Source organism: Octodon degus, unplaced genomic scaffold (genome assembly GCF_000260255.1).
Source record: "Octodon degus isolate 3935 unplaced genomic scaffold, OctDeg1.0 scaffold00113, whole genome shotgun sequence".
NCBI lineage: Eukaryota > Metazoa > Chordata > Mammalia > Rodentia > Octodontidae > Octodon > Octodon degus.
In genome coordinates this window covers 362,312-384,195 of record NW_004524689.1, presented here as the reverse complement: position 1 = coordinate 384,195, position 21,884 = coordinate 362,312, and the positions used below count along the sequence as shown (strand labels likewise).

Here is a 21,884-nt window from a genome sequence, read left to right as displayed (position 1 = left end):
GCTCCCCCGCCCATGCACACACACACAAATCAAGGGAGCTTTATTTGACTTGTGCTTTCAGAGGGTCTCAGTCCCTAATCAGTTGGCACCAGAGTAAAAGCAGCATGGTGGGCTGGGGAAATCCAGCTCAACCATGACATCCAGGAAACCAAGAAGGTGGGGCTGGGTAAAGCCGTAGCCTTCCGGCTCATGTCCTAATGACCCTGTAGATAGGCTGTACTGCACACATGCAGCTCCAAGGTGCCCCATAGTCACACGCCTCCCAAGAGCCCTAGCTCCAAATTGCACGGCTTTTGGGGAATCTCCAGTATGAAGTGTGGCGAGGACCTAGGTGGAGCAGAGTGGAGGGCGCCCTGAGCAGCCCATGTGGAGCGAGCTGTGGAGCCCCAGCACGGTCATGGTCCTGGGCAGTTACTCTCCAGAGTGCCCGTTTTGGTACTTTTTGTTATTTGGTTGTGTTTTTTGTTTTTTGTTTTGTTTTTTTGCAGAACTGGGGATTGAACTCAGGCCCTTGCGCTTGCCAGGCAAGCACTTACTCTACTGAGTTATCTTCCTGGCCCCCCCATTTGGGGTTTTTGAGACATGGCATTGGCTATGTAGTTCAGGCTGGCCCTGAGCTCTGTGTGTAGCCCAGACCACTGTCAAATTCAGAGCTATACCCCTGCTTCAGCCTCTCCAGTCCCGGACCACAGGCATGTGTGCCATGTGTCTTTCTCTGGTTTTCTTCTCCTGTCGTGGCAGGGTTGTGCTGTGGTGTCACCATCTGTTTTCTTGTGTTCCGGGGAAGCATGGACAATAAAGGAGCATTTGTAGACCTGAGTTGTGTCCCTGGCAGGGACCCCACTCTGACTTCGGAGAGAGCATCTGGCTTCTTTTGGCCTGTTGCAGGTGCTCCTGTTGCCTCCCATTCTTGGGATGAGGCCTCTTACTTGGGATTCCTTTGAATGTTGAGTGTGACATCAGAATTTGATCCCCAAAATCTAAAATATATGTCAACTGAGCATGGTGGTGCAGCCACACACCACTTGGGTGGCTGAAGTAGGACAGTGGAGAGTTCAGGGATAGCCTGGGCTACATAGTGAGACTGTGTATTTTATTTTCCAATGAAATAAAAATTAAAGGCATGTCTTCGTCACAGTGGTATAAGTCTATGTCTTTGAGTATAAGGTCAGTGTGTGTGTTGGCTACAGTGTGCTGGAGGTTTTTGTTTAGTTTCTACTCAGTTGTGTGTCATATAGTCATGTTCCTTCTATCTGTTCAACTGACCCTTCCCTTTGAAAGACAAGTAGCTGCTTGCGTTTTTCACCTGTACAGACACTGCTGATGCTGTGAATACCCACGTTGGTGCTTCCCAGTGTTCTCGGTGGACAGGCAAGAGGGTTCTCCTGGCAGGGACATGCCCATAGTGAGACAGGAGAGAACCTCTTTTCTATTGCACTCTGCTAAACCAGAAATGGCCTTTGTCTTGCTGTTGAAGTTATACTAGTTCCTGATTAGCACTGAGCTGAGAGTAGTTTCAAATGCATGCTGGGTATTTGTGCTTCCTCTTTGGAAAAGTGCTTGTTTATCATGTTTGCTCAGTTTTCTGACGTGGCTTCTCTTGAGGGTCTTGTGCGAGCATGTGGCATGGGTGCAGTGCCTCCTCTGCATTGAGCCATGCCGTTGACTACACAGCTCTTCCTCTGCACCCTTTTGTTTTGCTCCTGTAGCAGAGGGAACTTATTCTCTAGAACTTGTCCCTTGCCCTCACCCTAAGTAGGCCCAAGAATAGGGGCACATAGCGCACCTGGCACAGCATGGTGATTCTGAGACTGAGGATTCCAGGCAGGTCCATGCCCCAAGTACTTAGGAGAAAGAGTAAGAACTGAGGTTGGGGGACAGGCCAGCATACACACACTGTACATGTGCCCAGCTGTGCCCATACACGGGGCTGGGGAGTCCTGTCCAGTGTTGCGTTTTGCTCAGCTCTCCCTTTCCAGCTGACTCCTGGGTGCACCCTGAGCAGGTAGAGTGCAAGGCCTGGAGCAGGACAGGGCTATCTCGATACTCCTCTGAGAGGTTGCAGGCAGGCTTCAGCTGGTTTCGCCAACATGATTGCCAAGTGGTGTGATAGGGGCTGCATGGGGCCTCCTGAAGTTTAGTCTGAAGGACTGAGAGTAACTGCTGAAAATAACAGGAATTCCATCCTGGATGTGTGTGACTAGGGGCAGTGTGCTGTGAGCAGTCAGCGCCTTGATCTAGGGTGTCTGCAAAATGAGATCCCAAGGTCTGGGGTTGAAGTGTTGGCTGGGGAGCCAGCACGGGACCTCAGAGGCCAGCCACAGATGGGTGTGGGCTCTGTGAGGGAGGCCTGCCTGACAAGGCCACACTGTGAGGTATGGTCAGAGCTCATTCTAGGACCTGGGTGGCGGCAAGGTCAGGCTTGGACTGTGGACGTGGGCCGTCATGGGGGCCCAAGCCCAACTAGGTAAACTTGGGTTCTGGGGAGAGCCACTGAACAGAGCTACAGGCACATTGCAGGAGGTGAAGGAGAGCTTGGCAACCACTGGAGGGATGTGAGGTGAGAAGTGGCTTTATTTCAGGCGTGAGGTGTGCTGGCCTCAGTACAGCTAAGAGATGGATATGGTGGGAGCTGTGGGGTCCCTGGGGAGGCATGGTGGGCTCACCTGTGCTTGGCTCCTGAAGCCTCTGAGCAGCAAAGTGTGCAATCCAGGAAAGGGAAGAGCTGCGCTGCAGCAGGGTGAGGTGGTCTTGGACTTCTGGGGTGTCTGGGCACATCAGGAGTTGAGGGGCACCAGGGAGTGGGCCAGTGGTAGCCGAGTGGGCCGTGGAGCCACAGTGGTGGAAGCCAGGTAGAAAGAGCTGGGAGGGAAGAGACCTGAGGCCTGAGCTGTCTCGTGGGTGATGGCGACTTTGCTTTCTGTTTTGGTGCAGGTGGCTATTATCATGGAAAGCTGATTTTCCCCAGAGAATTTCCTTTTAAGCCTCCTAGTATTTACATGATAACACCTAATGGAAGGTTTAAGTGCAACACGAGGTAAGCTTCCTAGTTGCGCTAGTTGCTGTGGTGCTCTGCCAGCCTCCTGGAGGTGTGCACTCCTGCTTACCAAGCCCTTTTCCTGCAGGCTGTGTCTCTCCATCACAGACTTCCACCCTGACACGTGGAACCCAGCCTGGTCTGTCTCTACTATCCTGACTGGACTGCTGAGCTTCATGGTGGAAAAGGGCCCCACCCTGGGCAGTATAGAGACATCGGACTTTACGGTGAGGGTAGTAGCACCCCACCTGGCTTCCTGTGCACCCTGGCCTTTGATCTCACCCTGAGGCTGGCTGTTCCCAGACACTTGGCTGCCACTTTCCTTGGCAGGCAGAGACTTCGTGGGCTTCCACTGGCCTCTGTTCCTGCTCCTTGTGGAACCTGCTCTGCTCTGGACTGTCTGCCCCTGACTCTAGATTATGTTTGTTTTGTTTTGTTTTCCTAGTACTGGGGATGGAAGCCAGGGCATTGTGCATGGTAGGAGAGTGATCTGCCACTGAGCTACATCCGTAGCCTCCCTCCTGCACAGTTTTTTTTTGAGACAGGATCTTGCTAAATTGTCTGAGTATGGCCTCAAACTCAGTTCCTCAAGTGGCTGGGATTACTTGTGTATGCCAAGTACCGTATCTGCCTTAGACCCTGCATTTAATCCCTGTGAACCATGCTCACAGCCTGAGGGTCTTCCTCAGGGAACTGGGGGAGAGGGAGGGGCATGTGTGTCTATTCTTGTCAGCTTGATTTATGTTTTCAAAATAGAAATTGAGCTTAATGTTACTGATAATAAAAAGATTAATAAGCCTTCATGGCACTGGTTTGTTGTAAAGAAAGAGCAAGTTCATTATTCGCTTTCTACAGCATGAAGACAAACTTTTTTTTTTTTTTTTTTGCGGAACCCCGGATTGAACTCAGGCCCTTGTGCTTGCCAGGGAAGCACTTATTCCACTGAGCCATCTCCCCAGCCCAAGACAGTCTATTTTTAAAGTTTTTAAAGAATTAACTTTCTGGCTGATATTTCCCTTCTCTTTCTTTCTAGAAAAGACAACTGGCAGCACAGAGTTTAGCATTTAATTTAAAAGATAAAGTTTTTTGTGAATTATTTCCTGAAGTTGTGGAGGTAAGAAAGTTGAAAGTTGGGACTCAGTTCTGTTTTTTTTTTTAATTTATTTGTGTGTGTGTGTGTGTGTGTGTGTGTGTGGCCAGCTCAGCCCACCAGGGGGCCTGGCTGGCTGGCATGTGGTGCTGGGGGATTGAACCGTGGTCCCTGTGCTTTGCTAAGCTTGTTCTAAGTAGGTGCTTTAGACCACTGAGCCATCTCACCAGCCCCTGTTTTTCTTTTTTATTTATTTATTTATTTATTTATTTTTATTTATTGTGCGTGTGTGTGGCCAGCTCAGCCCACCAGGGGGCGGGTCTGGCTGGCATGTGGTGCTGGGGATCGAACCGCGGTCCCTGTGCTTTGCCAAGCTTGTTTCAAGTAGGTGCTTTAGACCACTGAGCCATCTCTCCAGCCCTGTTTTTCTTTAAGTTAAAAACATTTTCAGATTCTATTCTTTCCAAAGAGAAGATGTGTGGGAGCCCCTCAGGGGCGCAGGGCGTGGAGGGGCCTCTGTGCTGAGTGTCCTGTGCCTGGAGCTGAGGATAAGGCCGGCGGGGGGGGGGGGGGGGTCTGCGGCACTGCATCACACCTCCCTGGCTGTGTCACATGGGTGATAATTTTGCCGCCTTGCTTGGTTCCTCTCCCTGTGGACTGGGGTTAGGAGCCGCGCCTGCTTCCAGGTGTCAGAACTTGGCCTGTGGAATAGAGAGCTTCAGTTGTGTGACAAAGCTGGGACCCAGGCCTGAAGTGCAGCTCCTGAGGGACTGATTTATTCAGACCGAGCTTGGTTTCTTTTGTTTTTCTTTTAGGAAATTAAACAAAAACAGAAAGCACAAGATGAACTCAGTAGCAGGCCGCAGACTCTACCCCTGCCAGATGTGGTTCCCGACGGGGAAACGCACCACGGCCAGAACGGGATCCAGCTTCTCAATGGGCATGCGCCTGGTGCTGGCCCAAACCTGGCAGGGCTGCAGCAGGCCAACAGGCACCATGGACTCCTGGGTGGCGCCCTGGCGAACTTGTTTGTAATAGTTGGGTTTGCAGCCTTTGCCTACACGGTCAAGTACGTGCTGAGAAGCATAGCGCAAGAGTGAGCCACAGCCCAGTTACCTCGGGGACAAAGGTACCAGAGTTTGACTTGGGCCAGCGGGACATGCTGTCGAGCCAGGGCAGGCCCACCAAATTCCTGGGTTTCACTTTTTAAAAACTTTAAAAGGAAAGCAAAAACCAAAACGTGTGATTTGGAGGAAATTCAAGATTCTCAACTTTTCTCACCCAGTGAAGCATCTACCGGGGGCTGGCATCGTTGACAGCGGCACATGCTTTGGTTTTATGGCTTATCTCCTGTATTGTCTTTTGGACCTGTTTAGTAAACCTGTTTTTCATTTTATTAGACCTGGTCACTTAAAAATACAAAGTCAATGCCTGTCTCGCACCCTCTGTGCGTCCTTAGCGGAGCTCTTGCCTCCCTGTAAGCTGGAGGCTGGAGGTGGAGCCGGTACTGGGAACGCTGTCCAGGTGGTAGGGGTTGTGTTGGTTGGCCAGTGATGGGTCCAGGAGAGGTGATTGGGACTCACCATAACAATGTGCTTGTGGTCCTTCAGAATGAAACAGAATCCTTCCAGAAAGTGTTTGTGCATTTCTCGGGCATGGTACAAGCCTGCACTCCTTGGGTCTGGCCGCAAGGAGTCGCCCTTTACCTAGAGCTGCCATGACAAGGCCAGAGGCAGGTGGCTGCTAGAGCTGGCTATGTGTGCCTCAGCCTCACTCTATAATCAGCTTCCTTTCAGCTCTCTGAGTGCTGTGGAGCTGCAGGTCCTGGGTCCTGCAGAGCCTTTTCTCTGAATTCTCACACCTAGCTGGCTGGACCCTGCCCTCCTGTGCTGGGCGAGGGTGGGAGACCCAGGCCCTGTGGGCTGGTGCTGTGTACGCTGAGGCTTCCCTCCACTGGCCCCAGTTCCTCTGTGATGGCCCACACTTTCTGCCTGGTCACAGAAAGTTAGCTGCCCCAGAGGCATCCGGACTGTGTTGGCCTCAGCCTTCTGTGTTGTCTTCATCTCCTTTTTCAGCCTTTGGGTTTAGTGGTGCCACCTGCACACATGTGCGTCACAGAAAACCAATGTCTGTAAGGCACCAGGTGGGGGCAGTGCTGCTGTGTCTAGGGTGGACACAGGCCCCTGGTACCCCCTCGTTCTAGTGTTGAGCAGTGGAGCTGGGTGCAGCCTCTATGCTCATCTCTACTGTGTTTTCTAGTCGGTTTATTTAAAGTTGCCCTGTCATTTACCACTTGTACATTTGACCTACTCTTGTGAGAGCCCTTTCATTGCTCTTCCCTTCCTAAATCCCATACTGTATGTGTTGTGTTAGAGCAGACACGAGTCCTCACTGGGTGGCTTAGAGCCGAGTGTCTGTGGTGAGGCCTCCTCTCCCAGCGGCTTCCTGACCCTGCACCTGTGCTGCCTGCCTGGCCTGGGGCTTTGGTCCCAGAGGTGCCTGTGTGTAGCTGAGGTGCACATGCCTTCCTGTGCTGGATGCCGGCTACTTGAGGGCACCTCTCTGGCCATTGGTGCCAGTTTCCTGAGGCTCTTGGGGCAGAATGCTAGCATACTTAGCTTGGACCTAACACATTATTTTCTGTACGTGAGATCTCAACTCTTAACAGCTCCTGGTCAGTGGTGACGGACCCTGTGGTGCCCACAGTGTGTTGCCTGCACTGACTCAAATAAAAGGTGACCTTTGTCCTGTTGGACCAAGTGTGTGTGATGTTTTTTCTGTGTTGCTTTCCCTGGGAGGAGATGGGGCCTTGGAGTAACTGAAGAATACGTTTGGGTGCCCTAGCTGCCCCCGTCTTGGGCAGAAGGAAGAATGCCCTGCAAACTTAGGCTTTGTGGCGAAGGGGAGCCAGTGCCTTGCAGGGAAGCTCCAGCAGTCTCCTGCTGTACCTTTGGGAAAACACCCCCAGACTGGCCTTTGGGATTTGGTAATAATGCAGGTAGTAACACAGTTTGTGTCCTCTGCCCTGCTGGGGGTCCCTGCTTGGGCCCTTGTTCCAGACCCTGGCAGAATTTGGGTTGGGGACTGGGTGAGAGGAGTCTGTAGCCCCCCCCCACCCCCCCCCAAGCCTCCATTCCATGGGGCTGGAATCTGGGGAGTCTGTGAGCCTAGGTGCATGACTTGGGAGGGAGTCTGTGGGCTGCTGAGACCAGAGAGCTGGTGGCTTCTGTGGAGCCCACCCCTGCAGGACAGAGTTGGAGTCCTCTGGCAGCACTGCTGTCAAGCCTCAGGAAAGTTAGGCCAACGGGATGTAGGTGGCCCAGGCAAGCAGGGTGCCCTCCTGGGAGGAGTGCCTGGAGGCCCTGTGTCTCCTGGTGGGAGCTCGGAGCCACACCCATGGGATGCGCTTTCCCTTTAGGAGTTGTGGGTTGGAGTTCTAGGTGGGCTGCCTTGAGGGTGTGGCTTTCTCCACCTTCACCTGGCCCACTGGCTGATCCAGGAGGGCTGAAGCCTCTGGAGCTTGGATCCCCTGCTGTCCGTCGAGGTGACACCTAGCCCAGAAAGGGGGTGGACATCTCCAGATACCTCCCACCCCAGCTTTGTCTTGGGCAGCTCTGCCTCTGAATGTGGCCTGAGGCGGGGTCTGCTGCTTGGCCACCTTCACTGGTGGGCCCAGGAATCAGGGTGGGTCAGGAGCTTTGCTGTCTGTCAGAACCCAGATTGTTATAGCCAGTGTGCCCACCTTCTGAGTTCTTGTGGGCCAACACAGTTGCTGGCCATCCTTACCCGTGTACTGATTGGCGGGCAGCCTCTTGAGGACCCCCAACCCATTACCACTGAGGCAGCAGGGTCTGGGCCAGCTGACCTACTGTGTGCAGCCTGGGAGTGATTAGGAACCTGGGCTTTCTGGGGACTGGCTGCTGTCCCACCCATCTGGTGGAAGGAAATCCTGCTGGTCAGAGTGGAGGGTGCAGTTCATCCCACAGTGTCCACTCAGCACGGCTCAGTGCTGAGCTCCCCAGGGAAGGTGTGAGATTCTTTGCTCTCTAGGAGGGGAACCGGCAGGCTGGGCCACCTTCCTGACATCTGCCCCTTCTGTATGGGCCTTGCTCTCCCTGTTGGTGGCTGGAAAGGATCGTAGCAGAGCCCTGTGAGTGCAGCTGTCCTGCAGGGGTGCCGCATGGGGCAGGTGGGTCGTGGTGGGGGCTGGGGACTGTACACAACTCCCAGGTCGTGTCCTGGGCTCCTAGAGAGGGTGGGTGTGAAGTGCCTGGGGGAAGGAGGGTTCGAGGGCGGGGTGGGCAGGGGGCGGGAAAAGCCCCTGGCGGAGCCTGTTCCCAAGGAGGGCGGGGTGGTCATCTGGGTCCGCCTCTGTTCCGCCCTACTGAAGGGTGCGGGCGGGTAGGCCATGTGAGCCCTCCTCTCAGGGCCCCCTCAAGGCTTATTTGGCTAGGACTCTGCAGAGAAGGCCTGGGACAGGAGTGTGTGTTGTCGCGCTGCCCTCGCCCCGCAGAGCAGACATGCACTGGCGGCGGCCGGGCGCGCCCCTGGGCCTCGCGCCCACGCGGGGGCTCTGAGGCCGCCGCCCCCATGAGAGCGTCTGGGTGCTGAGTGGCGCGAACTGAGCCATGCAGCGCTGGACTGCAGCCGCGGCCGTGGCCCTCCTCTGGTCACAACTCACGCTGCTTAACAGTGTTGGGGCACGGCGGGAGCCCAAGAGACCACACCCGCTGGGCCAGCGTACAGAGTCACCCAACACCACGGTGCCCGACAGCGAGGGACTACTGGGCTCTGCTAAGGTATGCGCTGGTCTGGGTTCACATGGGCATGGGCCCTGCCCCCAGGCCGTCCTCTCCAGCCATAACTTCTGTCCCTGTCTTGGTTGGACCTGCCTCCAGGGAGCCCCTGTACCTGGCAGCCAGTTCCTGCCTCTGTGGGTCTGGAAGGGTCTGGAAAGGAGAGGGCCAGCCGCCCAGGGGCCTCAGTCCTCCCTGTGAAGCCCCCGGCCCCCTTAGGTATGATAGGAAATTCAGCTGGATTGGGGAGGAGCTTCTTGCCACGTGGGTCCCCAGAACCTGTATAGGGAGCGTGCTGCTGGCACCTGAGGCTGAAGCCAGCACAGTGAGCCTGTGTGCCCTGTGCTTCTGGGGCCCACATTCCCTCTTGGGCAGAGGATTTCAGCACACTGGCCACAGGGTGTCCTGCTGCTGCCAGTGCCCCTGCCCGGCAGGTCCTCCCATCCCATAGTTGGATCTGGGTATCTCTCCCAAGGGAGGTTGGTTCCATGGTGGCAAGCCAGGGTGCTTCTTGGCCCACACAGACCCCCAAAGCCAGGGGCTATTTTCCACATGAGCAGGCTAGGGAAAGCGAAGGGGAGCAAGCTTTGGTCAGAGTTGGGAAGTGGGGCATGCTGATAGGACTGGGGTCCAGAACAGCCCCAGTCACTGCCAGCAGAGGAAGTGACCTTGGAAGCAGCTTACTTGTCTGTTCGCAAGGGTGGTGCAGCAAAGGGAGGGAGCCAGCTGTGTGGCCCCATGTCTTTCCTTCCTGCTAGAGAGGCCAGTGGGCATTAAGGGAGGGGTATTGGCCCAGAGAACAGCCAGAGACTGAATTGTGAAGCAGTGGGGTGCATTCAGATGCTCCTGCTTCTTTTTCCTTGCCTGCTCTTTTGGCTGCAGCCAGTTAGGATAGAAGCCTGTCTGGCTACCAGTAAGGGTTGAAAGATAGGACACTGTTCCCAGCTTCCAGGTGGGCTGTTGGCCTGTCTCAGGACCAGACCCTTCCTGGCAAGGTGAGGGCCCCTGGAGCAACCAGGCTTTCCCAGGTAGCCTGCTCCTGGCCCTTCCAATCACCTCCTGCCAGTTGCCTGATTGTCCCCTGAAGTGGGCTTGGTCCCCCACCAGCCACACACTTCCCAGCCTACTCCCCTGTATTCTCTTTTGTCACCCAGGGCCAAGCCCATTGTCGACACATTAGGCTAGCGTGAAGCTGCATCTCTGTGTGCACCCAGGCATGTCCTTCTGCATGGGTACATGGCCAGGAGTCATACACACACCTACACAAGCCCAGGGTGCCCGGGCATTAGGCCCTGCTCCACAGAGGCCAGGTCCTTGTCTTCTTGGTGCCACTGCCCACCAACATATATGAATTCTCTGCCAAGGGATGGCTGTGTTCCTCTGGGCTGCATGGGTCCTGTGTCGTCTTCCTGTGAGCCTGAATATCCCCAGTGACCTGAAGTCTCAGCTCTCTCTGGGGCACAGGGGCAGAGGCTAGCATGCCTGATGGTCAGTGCACTAGCCCTGTTCCTGGCTGTCTAGCCACTGGAGGCCTCAGGGCCTGAGTTCTCAGATGCCCACATGACATGGCTGAACTTTGTCCGTCGGCCAGATGATGGGGCTTCCAAGAGACGGTGCCGGTGTCGGGACAAGAATTTGGTGAGTCCCTGGCCACTTTTGACCCTTTCAGGGATCTGAGCCCAGGGCAGGAGGTGGCTGTGCCTCCTACCAGGTCCTTCACCTTCTCTTCCTGTCTCCTCACAGCGAGGCCTCTTAGGTCCCCCAGGCCCCCCTGGGCCCCCTGGACCCCCAGGTCCTCCTGGTGCCAAATTCACCCCTGAGGCCCTGCTGCAGGAGTTTCAAGAGATGCTGAAAGGTAAGGCTGCTGGCAGCTCCTGCTGGGTTCTGAGGCCCCATCAGCCTGAGAGGGGTGGACCCCCATCGCCTTCCTCCCCACAGAGGCTGCTGAGCGACGGTTCTCAGCACTGCTGGACACATGGCTGCCTCAGGTGGGTGGCCGGCAACTAATGGTTGAGGCCTTCCACTGCCGGCTGAAGGGCCCTGTGCTGGTGGACCAAAGGACACTGGTGGAGCTACAGGGCTTCCAGGCTGTGAGTGGCTCAAGCCAAGAGCTTGGGGAGGGTGGTCCATGAAGAGTGCAGGGTCCCACCTTATACCAGAGTGGGGTAGGCAGGGTGGTGTGGACAGGGAGACCCTCTGTTCCGGGGGCGCTTGGCACCATCCAACCTTGGGCCCAGGTGAGTGTGGATGCCTGAATCCACCTGTGCTGCCCACCATGAGGTAGACCCCTGTAAGAGCCAGCCACTTATCTACTGCCCTACAGCCCACCACCCAGGGTGCCTTCCTGAGGGGTTCTGGCCTGAGCCTGGTCTCTGGCCGCTTCACAGCCCCCATCTCTGCCATCTTCCAGTTCTCTGCCAGCCTGCACGTGGGTAAGCCAGGTGGCCATGTGGGTGGTGGGAGGCAGGGGTGGGCTGGCCTTGGGTGGGCACAGGCTGCTTCCTGGGATGCCTGGGCACCAGACTATGCTCCCTGAGCCTGCCTGTCATGAAGTCAGTGTCTCCACAGACCACAGTGCACTTCAGAGCAGGGCCCGGCTGCGAGCTCGGGACACTGTGCGTGTCCTCATCTGCTTGGAGTCCTTGTGTCATCACCACACGTGAGTGTCCCCCATGGGCCCAGGGCTGGGTAGTAGGTAGAATCTTGGTACCCCTGCTGACCCTGTGGTGCTGTCCCCAGGTCCCTGGAGACTGTCTCAGGCCTGGAGAGCAACAGCAGGGTCTTTACAGCACAGGTGCAGGGGCTGCTGCAGCTTCAGGTGAGAGCCAGGCAAGGTTACCCCCAGAGGTACTCCATGTGCTGTCCCTGTGGGTGGGCAGGGGCCAGGCTGGGGCTGTGTAGCTGCTGATGGCTGGATGGTGCCTGCAGGCTGGACAGTACGCCTCTGTGTTTGTGGACAATGGCTCTGGGGTGGCCCTCACCATCCAGGGAGGCTCCACCTTCTCCGGGGCACTCTTGGGCACGTGAGGGCACCAGGAAGGAACTGCCAGCCACCTTGGGGAGAAGGTGAAGAGGATCCCTGTGTTGACCCCTGTGGTTACAACAATAAAGAGCCCTAAGCCTCCCTGTTGCCTGTGGGTGCTGCCTGGTCATTGCGTTGGTGGAGATGGGAGCTGGAAACCTGATGTCTGGGGTGGGTTTGGGGAGCAGAAGGGAATGTCCACCTGTGACTCCCTGGGCATGGCATGGAGGGACATGACTGATGCCCCACACAGCTGGGTGGCGGCCAAGCTTCAGGCAGTTCTTGCCCCCAGCTGTGTTTACCAGGAGGACAAGGATAGATTTCCCTGCAGGTCCCCGCCCACTTGTCTGGTCTTGGTGGGAGCAATCTGTGTCCCCCCCAAGACCTGCTGTCATCTAGCTGGAGGCAGGGTGGTGGGATGTGGTGGAGTCAGGTGAGCACTACTAGATCAGATTCATAGTGATCCGTAGTGATCCGCCTGTTTACAGCCTCCCAGGATCTGGGATTTCAGGTGTGCGCCACTACGCCCAGTCTCAATTGCTGTCTCAGCATACCCCAGGGGCGGAGCTGGCATGGCAGTCCTGGGGATCGAATCCCCCGCCCCTGTATGCTACTTTCCCCATTGATAGCTGTGGATATGGGACATGGGCCGAGTACCCATTTACTGTGGCCCTCAAGCCATAGCCTAGGCCCTGTCTTCATGTGCTGTGAGTTTGAGCCCTTTGGGGTCAAAACCCTATTCCTACCCTATTTTGTCTTCAGCAAACCCAGACTTAAGTATGTAAATTGTTCTTGGCCTGGCTTGGGCTGCTGAGGCACCATCTCCACTGGCACCCATCCTCACAGGTGGCATTGGGCTTCTGGCCTCTGACCACCCCACAAATGAAGCAGGGGCCCAGTAGACCCTGGTGATCCTAACTCCAAGACTAGGTAGGCAGAAGCCTCCCCCATCCCAGCGTTCCCTTGAAGAGCGAAGGCTGTGGATTCAGTAGGAGGCTGAGGTGTCTGACAGCCGTCACCTTTCCCAGAACCCAGGTCTGCCCAAGTATGTGGGCACAGGGCTTGGCCAGTCAGGCACTGTGGTGGTGTCAGGTGGACTCTGATCTGTGCCTGGAATGCTTGCCCCCGAGCCATCTCCACCTCTCCCTGGGAACCTTGGTGGCATCAGAGCTGGGGCCACCTGGAGGCCACTGCAGCTACTGCCACCAGCCCCTTCTAATGAGGTGGGCCAAGCAGGTTACAAGACTAGTGTGGAGCATCCCCGGGGTCCTGAGGGTCTTGCCTGAGACAGGTTCCTTACCCCTTCTCCCATTTCCCCAGTACTATGACCTGGGTGGGCTACAGGGCATCCCCAGCCTGTAGGCCTGGGTTCTCCCCTGCAGTCCTAGCCCTGCTGGCACAGCCCTGACTCAGCCTGTAGGCACATTGCTCAGTGTTCACCACAGAGGGCAAAGGACCACCACTTTCTGAGTCAGGGAGACTGAAGGACTTCTTAGGGCCTGTCCTGAAGATGCTGAGGTCATGGGCCCTGAGGGGCTAGGGCAGGGAGGAGAGGGTGGCAGGATGTGTACAGAGCCCCAGGACAACAGAACCCTGGGGTCACCAGGCCTCCTCTGCCTACTCAACAGTGGTTCCTGGCTGGGGAGATAGATCAGTGGTCCAAGTGCCTGCCTGGCAAGTGCAAGGACCTGGTTCAATTCCCAATACCACATGCAATGCCAGCCCAGGAACCCTGGGTGTGCTATGCTGGCCACCAAAACTGGGCATGGTGGTGCACCCTTGTAACCCCAGCGCTGGGGAGGCTTGAGACAGGAGGATCACTATGAGTCAGAGCTGTGTAGTAAGGCCCTGCACAAAATAAATAAACGATTTAAAAAACAAAACAAAACAGAAAACAGTGGTTCCTTCTTGGACTAGGGCTGGGATCCACACACACCAGGCCCACAGCCAAGGGGTCTCCTGACTCACCATGGCAGCAAGCCCTCCACCCCTTCTCTGGGCTGAGATGATGGAGATGAAAACAACAGGATGGATGGAGCCCCAGAGCCCCACTAGGAGATGAGAGATGGGAGACGTGCAGACGGGCCAGCTGCAGAGCCAGGCTTGGGCAAGTGGCCAGGACTGGGGTGGGCCCTGTGTCTCGGCGCCTGACTACCTACATCCTCTGTCTCCTCTTCCCCCATTCCTGCTCCTCACTGGGGGTCATTAGCCACTTAGCTGCAATTCCCCTGGAATGTGGTTGAAGGACCAGCAACACAGGGTTTGTTGCTGGGCAGGTGGGAGCCAGAGACGAGGGGAACTAGGCCCCAGGCCCAGAGTGCACAAGCAGCCCGGCCTCCTGCTGCACCCAGCTAGACTATGTGGCTCTAGTGTCCTGAGGTGGACAGGAAACACCTTTCAACCCCCAGCCTGAACACCAGGCCTACGGGCTGCAGGTGTCTACTGCACCTGCTGGGGGCGGGTGCTGGCTGGGCCCCCTGCTTGGAGGAGCCCAAGGAAAGGCAGTTTTCTTCTGCATTCTTGCGTTTTGGGGCTGTACTAGGAGGGGGCCCAGGCATGTGACCACTTCCCAGCCTCAGCTGGAGCCAGAGCCAGAGCAGCTGGTCCTGTGCGGTGCTAGATAGCCTCAGTTTGACCCCTGAGCCCGAGCCTGCCCTAGAGCAGCAGGAGGCACTATCTGGCCTTGTGGATATGTTGCCAGGCCAACTTCCCAGAACCTCAGTCTGACCCAGCTAGGGCTAGGGTGGTGAGAGCCAGTGTTCCTGGTCAGCCTGGAGGAGTGATTTTGCTGCAGCCCAGCCTTATAGAGGGGTGGACTGAGCCCAGAGTGCTGGGACTATGCTGAATTCAGTCTTGGGCCAGTACTGGCCCCACACCCACACTCTTTATGCCCTGTTCCTGGGTTTGGACATAAACAGGAATGTAGACTTCATATTTGGGGTGGCTGGAATGTCATTTTGGGGCTGTGCAGGAGCCAAGAATGGGAGAGCTGGACAGGGCTGGGACTGTTGGCCATGGCCGGAGGCCAGGCTGCAGCTAGGGCCACCTATCTGGCCGTAGGTGGCTTTGCCAGTGAGAGGCAGCAGTCCCATCTGCCATGGTCCAGGGTACAAAAGGAGCTGGCCTGGTCCATGCAGCCAGGTCAGGCTGGAGGTTCTTCAGTTTAGCATCTCATCCACGGGCTCAGATCCTGTCCTCACTCGTGTCACCTGGGCTGAGAACCAAGAGTAGCCTGGTATGGGGGTGCTCTGGAGGGGCCTGAGCTCCACTTCCGTCCCTACCTGGTCACCCATGCTGGCAGGTGAGTGTCCACAGAGGTAACCAGGAGCCAGCGTCTTGAGAGTCCTCTGTGTCCATGCAGATGCTGTGTGTCGGGTACCAGGGATCCTTCAGGGGCTGGACCCACTGGGCCCCTGCAGTGCAGTCACAGGGCAGAGCCTGTGCTCACTACCCACCCAGCTCAGAGGGCTGTGGCAGGCAGCACATCCCTGCAGACCTGAAGCTCGGGATCCTGAGCTCTTGGGAGGCTGTAAACAGGCGGATCACTTCAAGTCTGATCTAGGAAGTCTGATCTAGGAGTGAGACCCTGAACACCCTGTAGACCCTTCCCTAAAATACAAAAAAAAAAAAAGAAAGAAAGAAAGAAAAAGAAAAAAAAAAATCACACACGGGGAGGTAGCTCAGAGGCATAGCACCTACCTGGCAAGCACAAGGATCTGAGTTTGATCCATAGTCGTCCCCCAGCGGCCTCAGCCCCAGAACCTGGGGTGTGCCATGCTGGCCCCCAAAACCAGACATGGTGGCTCACATCTGTAATTCCAGCACTCAGAAAGTTGAGATAGGAGGATCCCTGTGAGTTTGAGACCGTCAGCCTGGGGGCTACGAAAGTGAGCAGCACAAGGCCAGCCCAAACTATAGCAAGAACCTGTCTCGAAAACAAAAACTACACAGCTAACAGGGTTCTTTGTCATTAGTCAAGGAGAAAAACAATTTAAAGAAGTCTGTGGTCATGGTCCTCTGTGTCAGGGAGGCCCAGTGGCTTTTGTCATGCTGGACAAAGTCAGTTGGTGGGCTTAGGGCCTTGAGCTGGCTCCCTGGGATGGCCACGACCTGGGTAAGGGTGCTGGATGGAAATTTCAGGGTTCTGGGAGTAGTTACTGGGGGCCTCTCGTCCGTGGAGTCCTGCTGGCCTCAGGAATGTGGCCAGGAGCTAGGTAACATGCAATGTGTGGAGTCTGAGCCTACCACTACCGCTGGACACAGGTGGCCTGCCTCTGGGCTCCTGTTCAGACCACTCCAGCTCTGTGACCTCAGGTTCTGCTTGGTAGGACCTCACAGCCTGGGGCCTCCTGCAGCCTGAGGTCTCCCCAGCCTGGGCATGAAGCTGGGTCAGGGAGGGCTGGAAGGCAGGCTTGGGGGCATTGGTATCTCTGCCTGCCTGTGAATCTGACAGTTGCTCCGGTGGGCCAGGAAGGAAGGCTTGGGGACAAAGGGTCTTTGTTCAGGAGAACGTGGGGTGCAGCCTGCTTTGGGGCAGTGACTCATGGGTTGCTTGGCTATGATAACATCAATTTCGAAACAGGCATGGCACATGTATGGCCTGGCAGGCTCCTGCCCTTACCTGTGCATGCAGCGCTGAGACGGCCCCACTGGGCGAGGGCGTGCGAGGTCACTGTGCGATGCTGAGTGTTCGAGGCTGAGCAGTCTCCATTTCTGCAGCAAAGGGTTTTCTCAAGCAATGCCCCAGTTCCCCTAACCCTGCCTTGGCTCCCCCTACTTCTGCAAGCCCAGCCCCAGCAGAGAGCTGTCCCCACCACTGGCCCAAGCACATACAGGACACTGAGGTCCAAGGACCCTTTTCCAGGCAACGGCCTGTGATTCTCAGACAGCAGGGCTGGGTGCTGTGGGGAGGCAGGCGAGACACAGTGGCCCTTCTGACGCCACCCGGGGAACTGAGCCGGCGCTGGCCATCCATCACTCCTCTAGGGATCAGAGGTTGGCGGCTGAGGGGCCACAGGACTCCTTGGGGGAGGCTGGGCCAACCGAGACCCTCAGACGCCAGTGGGGGGAGGAGCCGGGCTTGAGTTTCCTTCTCCCTGGGTCTCAGGGCAGGGCCAGGCCCTGGGTCAGCAGGTGGAGCCGGATGCAGGCCCACTTGGGCTGGTGGCTGCACATGGGGTGTTTACTCTAGAAGATGATGCTGACAGCTGTCCAGGCTTCCACACCCTTGTCTGTGTCCCCTCCTCCTCAGCCTTCAAAGCCAACTGGCATATATGGCACCACATTGAGGCCACATATCAGTTTCACTGGTGGCTGAGGCCAAGTGCAGAGGTATGTGGTTGCTGGAGAGGAGTGCTGCATTCTCAGCACCTGCCTGTGTCGTCCCACAGGGTTGCCTTGGTTCCAAGCACACCCTCTAGGCCCACTCTGCCTTCTTACAGGAGGCTTGAGACTCCTGGGGGAAGTGGGAGGTGGGCTCCATTGAGATCCCGTGGGGACTCCACAGGGCAGGGAAAGAAGGGTTGTGTTTCAGTAGAGGGGGAACACAGGGTGGGGCTCAAAAGAACTGGGGTCCCCAGGCATCCGGAAGGGTGAAGGCCCCAAAAACAGGGCTGGTACTCTCGGAGGCGTCCTGGATCCCAGTGTTTGCTCAGGCACCTTGTGGTGACTGCACAAGCAAATGTAGCCTCATGTGCTCTGTGGGAGAGGCCAGCTTACCTGAGCCTCTCAGAAGAAAACAGGAGACTAGGCCAAGGCCTTTCCCAAGCAAGCGCTGAGGTGTAATTTAAGCCCAGCTGGAAATCTGTCACATGGCCAAGTAGCCCAGGATGCTGCAGGGCTTCACAGCCCTTGTGGTGGGAACCTACAGCATTTAAGGCCAGCTGCTCTTGGGTCTCAGGGGTCTGGGAGGCCCTTCCCTGTCTCCATGCCAAGTCCATGTGGCACATGGAGTGTTCCAGTTTCTGGGGATAAAATGCCACATCCCCTGTCCTGAGGGGTGGGACAGGGGTCTGGGAGGCCCAGACTCAGGCAGTCTCCGTCTTCATGAACCTGTTGAGACCACACTCAAGCTGTTCTGATGCCTTGGCCCAACCTGGGGGAAGAGAGGCTACAGTCACCAGGAGAGGGCAGCAGAGGCACCTGTCATCTCCATTTCCTGCTGACTGCACAAGCTGATGTAGCATGTAGCCTCGTGTGCTCTGTGGGAGAGGCCAGCTTACCTGAGCCTCTCAGAAGAAAACAGGAGACTAGGCCAAGGCCTTTCCCAAGCAAGCGCTGACGTCTAATTTAAAGCACCTTGGGATAGTGCTTACTACTGGCACTGCTGCTGCAGTCCCATTCCAGTGCCCCCATTGTAGAGGTGAGGGTGATCTCAGGGCCACTTTAGGAGAGACATCGGTCTGACCTAGGAAGAATAGACTGTTGAGTACCCCAAGCATCCTATGAAAGTGGGCTTGGGGATCCAACTTCCATTTCCTGGTGACCTGCTGGCACCTGGGATCAGACAACTGGGCCAAGCTGTGGGCTCCAGGAGATATGTTGAGTGCCCTGGCCAGCACCCCAGCAGGAGACTCTGCAGGGCAGATTTGAGGTGTCAGATAGGAAAGGGCTCAGAACTGAAGCAGAGGCCGGCAGAAGGCAGGCTGGGAGCCTTGAGGTCCACACTCATGGCTGGTTCACCTGGTCCAGGACTGTGGAGAGCAGGTGGCCACAGGCCACCGGAGGGCTGGACTCCCCAAGTCCTGACTGCTCTGACTGTAGCATGGCTGAGGGGCAGTCTGGGTGTCTCTGCTCAGCCTTAAAACTTAGTTTCAAGGTTGAACAGTATGAAGCCTGCTTTTGTTGTTGTTTGAGACAGTCTCGCTATGTAGTTCAAGCTGGCCTTGAACTCATGGAAATCCTCCAGCCAAGCGCACCACACCTGGGCAAAACTTTAAAAAAAAAAAAAACAAAAAAACTTCTATTTCTATAGGTCAAAGCTGTTACTGTGGGCCACAGATGGAGCTCAGCAGTGTAGCACCTGCCTGGCAACCGTGAGGTCATGTGTTCAATTCTGCTACCATTAAAAAAAAATTGTACATAGTATAGTACTTCCTTGTGGTTCTCCTGAACTCTCACAGGGCCCAGGGTTGGCCTCATGGGCTTCTCTACTGTACATCAAGTGTGGGGCCTTTTAAGAGGTGGCTTGATCCAGCGTGTGTGACACTGGGATTGATTCATGATGCAATGCTAGCGTCAAGGGCATGAGAATTAAAGGGTGAGTACTATTCACCCTGAGTAGCCAGGATAAGAGGGGCCAAAAGACACTGTTAAGACCCCTTGTTGCTTTGCCGTCTTCTGCCTGCTGTGAACTGTTTCTCTTCTGACTCATCTGCCAGGCCACCGTGCCTTGGAGCCAGCTGATTATAGACTGAAACTTTTACTAACTGTGAGCTAAATAAACCTTTTTTCCTTTAACTTTGGATGTCAGATATTTTGGTCCAGCAATAAGAAAATTGGCAAAGAGGGGATTATTTACATTTGCAAGGCCAACTTTGACATCTGCACTGTGGGCATGGTGTGGGTTCTGCTCCCACCACTCGGTCTCCTGGACTCCAGCCTCTCAATGTTCCTCTTCCCTTTTTTTTTTTTTTTTTTTTTTGGTGGAACCGGGGATTGAACTCAGGCCCTTGCTCCTGCCAGGGAAGCACTCATTCTACTGAGCCAGTTCCCCGGCCCTGTTCCTCTTCCTTATCTGTCGAGTAGAGATACACTAACTCCTCAAACTGTAAGGGTCAGGTGAAATGGTTGGCATAAGCATGGTCTCTTCATTACCAATACCAACATCCCTTCCACTCAGCCTGGCTCTTCCCACTGGACAAGCAGGACTGCTCATCCTGGCTTCAAGGGGCTGTTAGGGAGCCCACTGGCACCCACCTCTGAACTGCACAGGCCTCAAGACTTTACTGGTCCCACAGACTCTGAAGGGCAGAGCAGGCCACTGACCACAAGGCCCATTTTCAAGTTTAGTGCTGGGTATTCCTCCTTCAGGAGAGTAAGTTCACAGCCCAAGAACCCAAAAGGAAGGTGATGAAAGGCAGCAGTGTCCCCTTTCCACTCACATTTCCAAAGGGGGTCCACAGAGCCCAGGCGGCTGGACAAGGTCTCTTCAGCCCAGGAGCACATGTGCAGGGCAACAGATGAGGCCACCACAACCACCTGCTTGTTCTCAAGTCGGCTCACTTTTGCAATGACTAGGCTTTTTTTTTTCATATTAAATGGGAGCAAAAATGTTTTAAAAAGAAAGGGATATGCCATCCACATTAAAGTCTGTGTGGTTGGGTGCCAGCAAGCCATTTTCTCAAGGCAGAATATGGCACGCCTTGTTAACACACCAAGGGCTAATTCCTGGAACTTGGACTGATCTAAGCAACAGGGATGTTGAACGCCTGTGTGGAGGCCTTAAAAGGAAAGTCTGTTCAGAAAGAGACAAAGGGACTGACTTATATGTAAACTTAAAAGACAAATGGGCAGTGGGAAAATTCTTCATGTTTAAACACAAAGCAGCAATGTCAGACAATTAAGTTGCCGGCGGGTTAACCCACAAATTTCAAGTTCTGATAGGAAAGTCTTTTTTTAAATAATTTAAAAAATACCTGGACACTCCCAACTTAAAACTTACTGATACAAATTTCAGTATTTATCAATAGGACACAAGCTAACGCTGAGTATATTTACTATGAACTCACTCTAGGAGACAGAGCACAATGCCATCGAGACTAATCAATGTGAAGCCAACTCAATTCTCAGCCTTAAACATTATTAATGATACTGACCAGAGACACAAAGAACCATCTTGAGCTGTACAAAAGGTACAAAGGCAGTTTTGCCGACCGGCCCTTGTGCGGGCCATATGGGGGCTTCAGTGCAGAGGCCGGCAGGTGGGTGCGGTCCCAGCCGTCCTCAGCGCTTCGGGTGTGCAGTGAGCCCTGCAACGCCGTAGCTGGGGCATGTAGGGGCAGAGGTCGGTCCCCGAGGCAGGGAAGTACCATAAGCTGTGCTCCTGCTGGCTGTACTGGGGCAGCACGCAGCACGGGGTCTGCACACCTACAAAGGCCTGGGCCTTGAGGTTGTCCAGGCTGCTTGGTACACGCCAGGCCCGGCCAGGCTTCCTTGGGTGGGGTCAGGGAATGCCCTCCTTCCGCTGGCAGCACTGCGAGGGGGGCGCAGACCAGTCATACTCATAGGAGAGGCGCAGCTGCACCTCGCGTGAGCACAGCCGGCCGTCGCGCAGCAGCGTGCGCTGCTTCTCCAGCATGTCCTCCGGGCTCTGCTTATGTGTCACCAGGTACTTGTTGTTGCAGCCACGGGACTTGTACTCCGTGTCGAAACGAGGGTCGTGCTCGCGCTGCACATCCACAGGAGCCAGCCAGGCACCCAGGGACACATCCTCGCTGTGCCACTCGCGCAGGAACTCGCGGCTATGGCGCAGGTAGCGCACCAGGTCAGCCGAGAGCACGTAGCCGCCGCCCAGCGCGTAGGGGAGGTAGTAATCACACAGCTGCCAGGCGGCCTCGCGCCAGCGCCCCGCCGGCTTCACGCGACCGCGGCCCGAAAAGAAGCCCCAGTAGAGGCGGCGGCGGCGCGCGGGCTGGCGCGCGCGAAGCTCGTCCAGCAGCGCGTCCAACCGCGCAAAGGTGTCGTCGTCTGCTTTGAGCACGAACTCGAAGGCCACGTGCTCGTCCAGCCAGGCCAGCATGGCCAACACCTTGGCCGTGAGGTTTTCGTAGGCGTCGCGCAGCGTGGGCAGCAGCAGCAGATCTCCGTGCCGCGCCTGCTCGCGCTCGAGGGCGCGTCGTTCCTCGGCCGCCAGGCCGCCCGTGCCCACGGCGAAGCGCGCCCACACGTCGCCCGGGCCGCCGCGCCGCTCCGCAGCCAGCCACGTGCTGCGAACCGCGC

General features: G+C 56.0%; 3 protein-coding genes across 5 annotated transcripts in view; 2 read left to right on the top strand and 1 right to left on the bottom strand.

Annotated features, from left to right (window-relative positions):
* Ube2j2 (ubiquitin conjugating enzyme E2 J2) overlaps positions 1 to 6,882 on the top strand; it is a 21,323-nt gene extending 14,441 nt beyond the window's left edge. The window contains exons 4-7 of one of the 2 annotated variants that reach the window (XM_004639582.2): positions 2,935 to 3,037; positions 3,126 to 3,264; positions 4,071 to 4,151; positions 4,943 to 6,882. In XM_004639582.2, coding sequence (XP_004639639.1) covers positions 2,935 to 3,037; positions 3,126 to 3,264; positions 4,071 to 4,151; positions 4,943 to 5,227 — 608 coding nt within the window. In that variant the 3' untranslated portion in view covers positions 5,228 to 6,882. The remainder of the gene's footprint in view (positions 1 to 2,934; positions 3,038 to 3,125; positions 3,265 to 4,070; positions 4,152 to 4,942) is intronic. The other variant, XM_023699582.1, reaches the window with a different exon arrangement.
* Positions 6,883 to 8,603: 1,721 nt separating this feature from the next.
* C1qtnf12 (C1q and TNF related 12) lies at positions 8,604 to 12,047 on the top strand. Of its 2 annotated transcripts, none has more exons than XM_004639580.2 (8): positions 8,604 to 8,926; positions 10,445 to 10,561; positions 10,667 to 10,778; positions 10,862 to 11,013; positions 11,247 to 11,355; positions 11,492 to 11,582; positions 11,663 to 11,741; positions 11,852 to 12,047. In XM_004639580.2, exons 1-8 carry the CDS (start codon positions 8,756 to 8,758, stop codon positions 11,948 to 11,950), a joined length of 930 nt encoding a protein of 309 aa, XP_004639637.1. In that variant the 5' UTR covers positions 8,604 to 8,755; the 3' UTR covers positions 11,951 to 12,047. The 2 variants fall into 2 exon arrangements, with proteins under 2 accessions (XP_004639637.1, XP_023555330.1); XM_023699562.1 differs by having other exon boundaries at positions 11,477 to 11,582.
* Positions 12,048 to 20,637: 8,590 nt separating this feature from the next.
* Positions 20,638 to 21,884, bottom strand: part of B3galt6 (beta-1,3-galactosyltransferase 6) — a 1,695-nt gene continuing 448 nt past the window's right edge. Inside the window, 1 exon segment of the mRNA XM_023699400.1 lies at positions 20,638 to 21,884. This exon segment is cut by the window's right edge and continues 109 nt beyond it. Within this exon segment, the coding sequence (XP_023555168.1) occupies positions 21,109 to 21,884 (776 nt within the window). The 3' untranslated portion in view covers positions 20,638 to 21,108.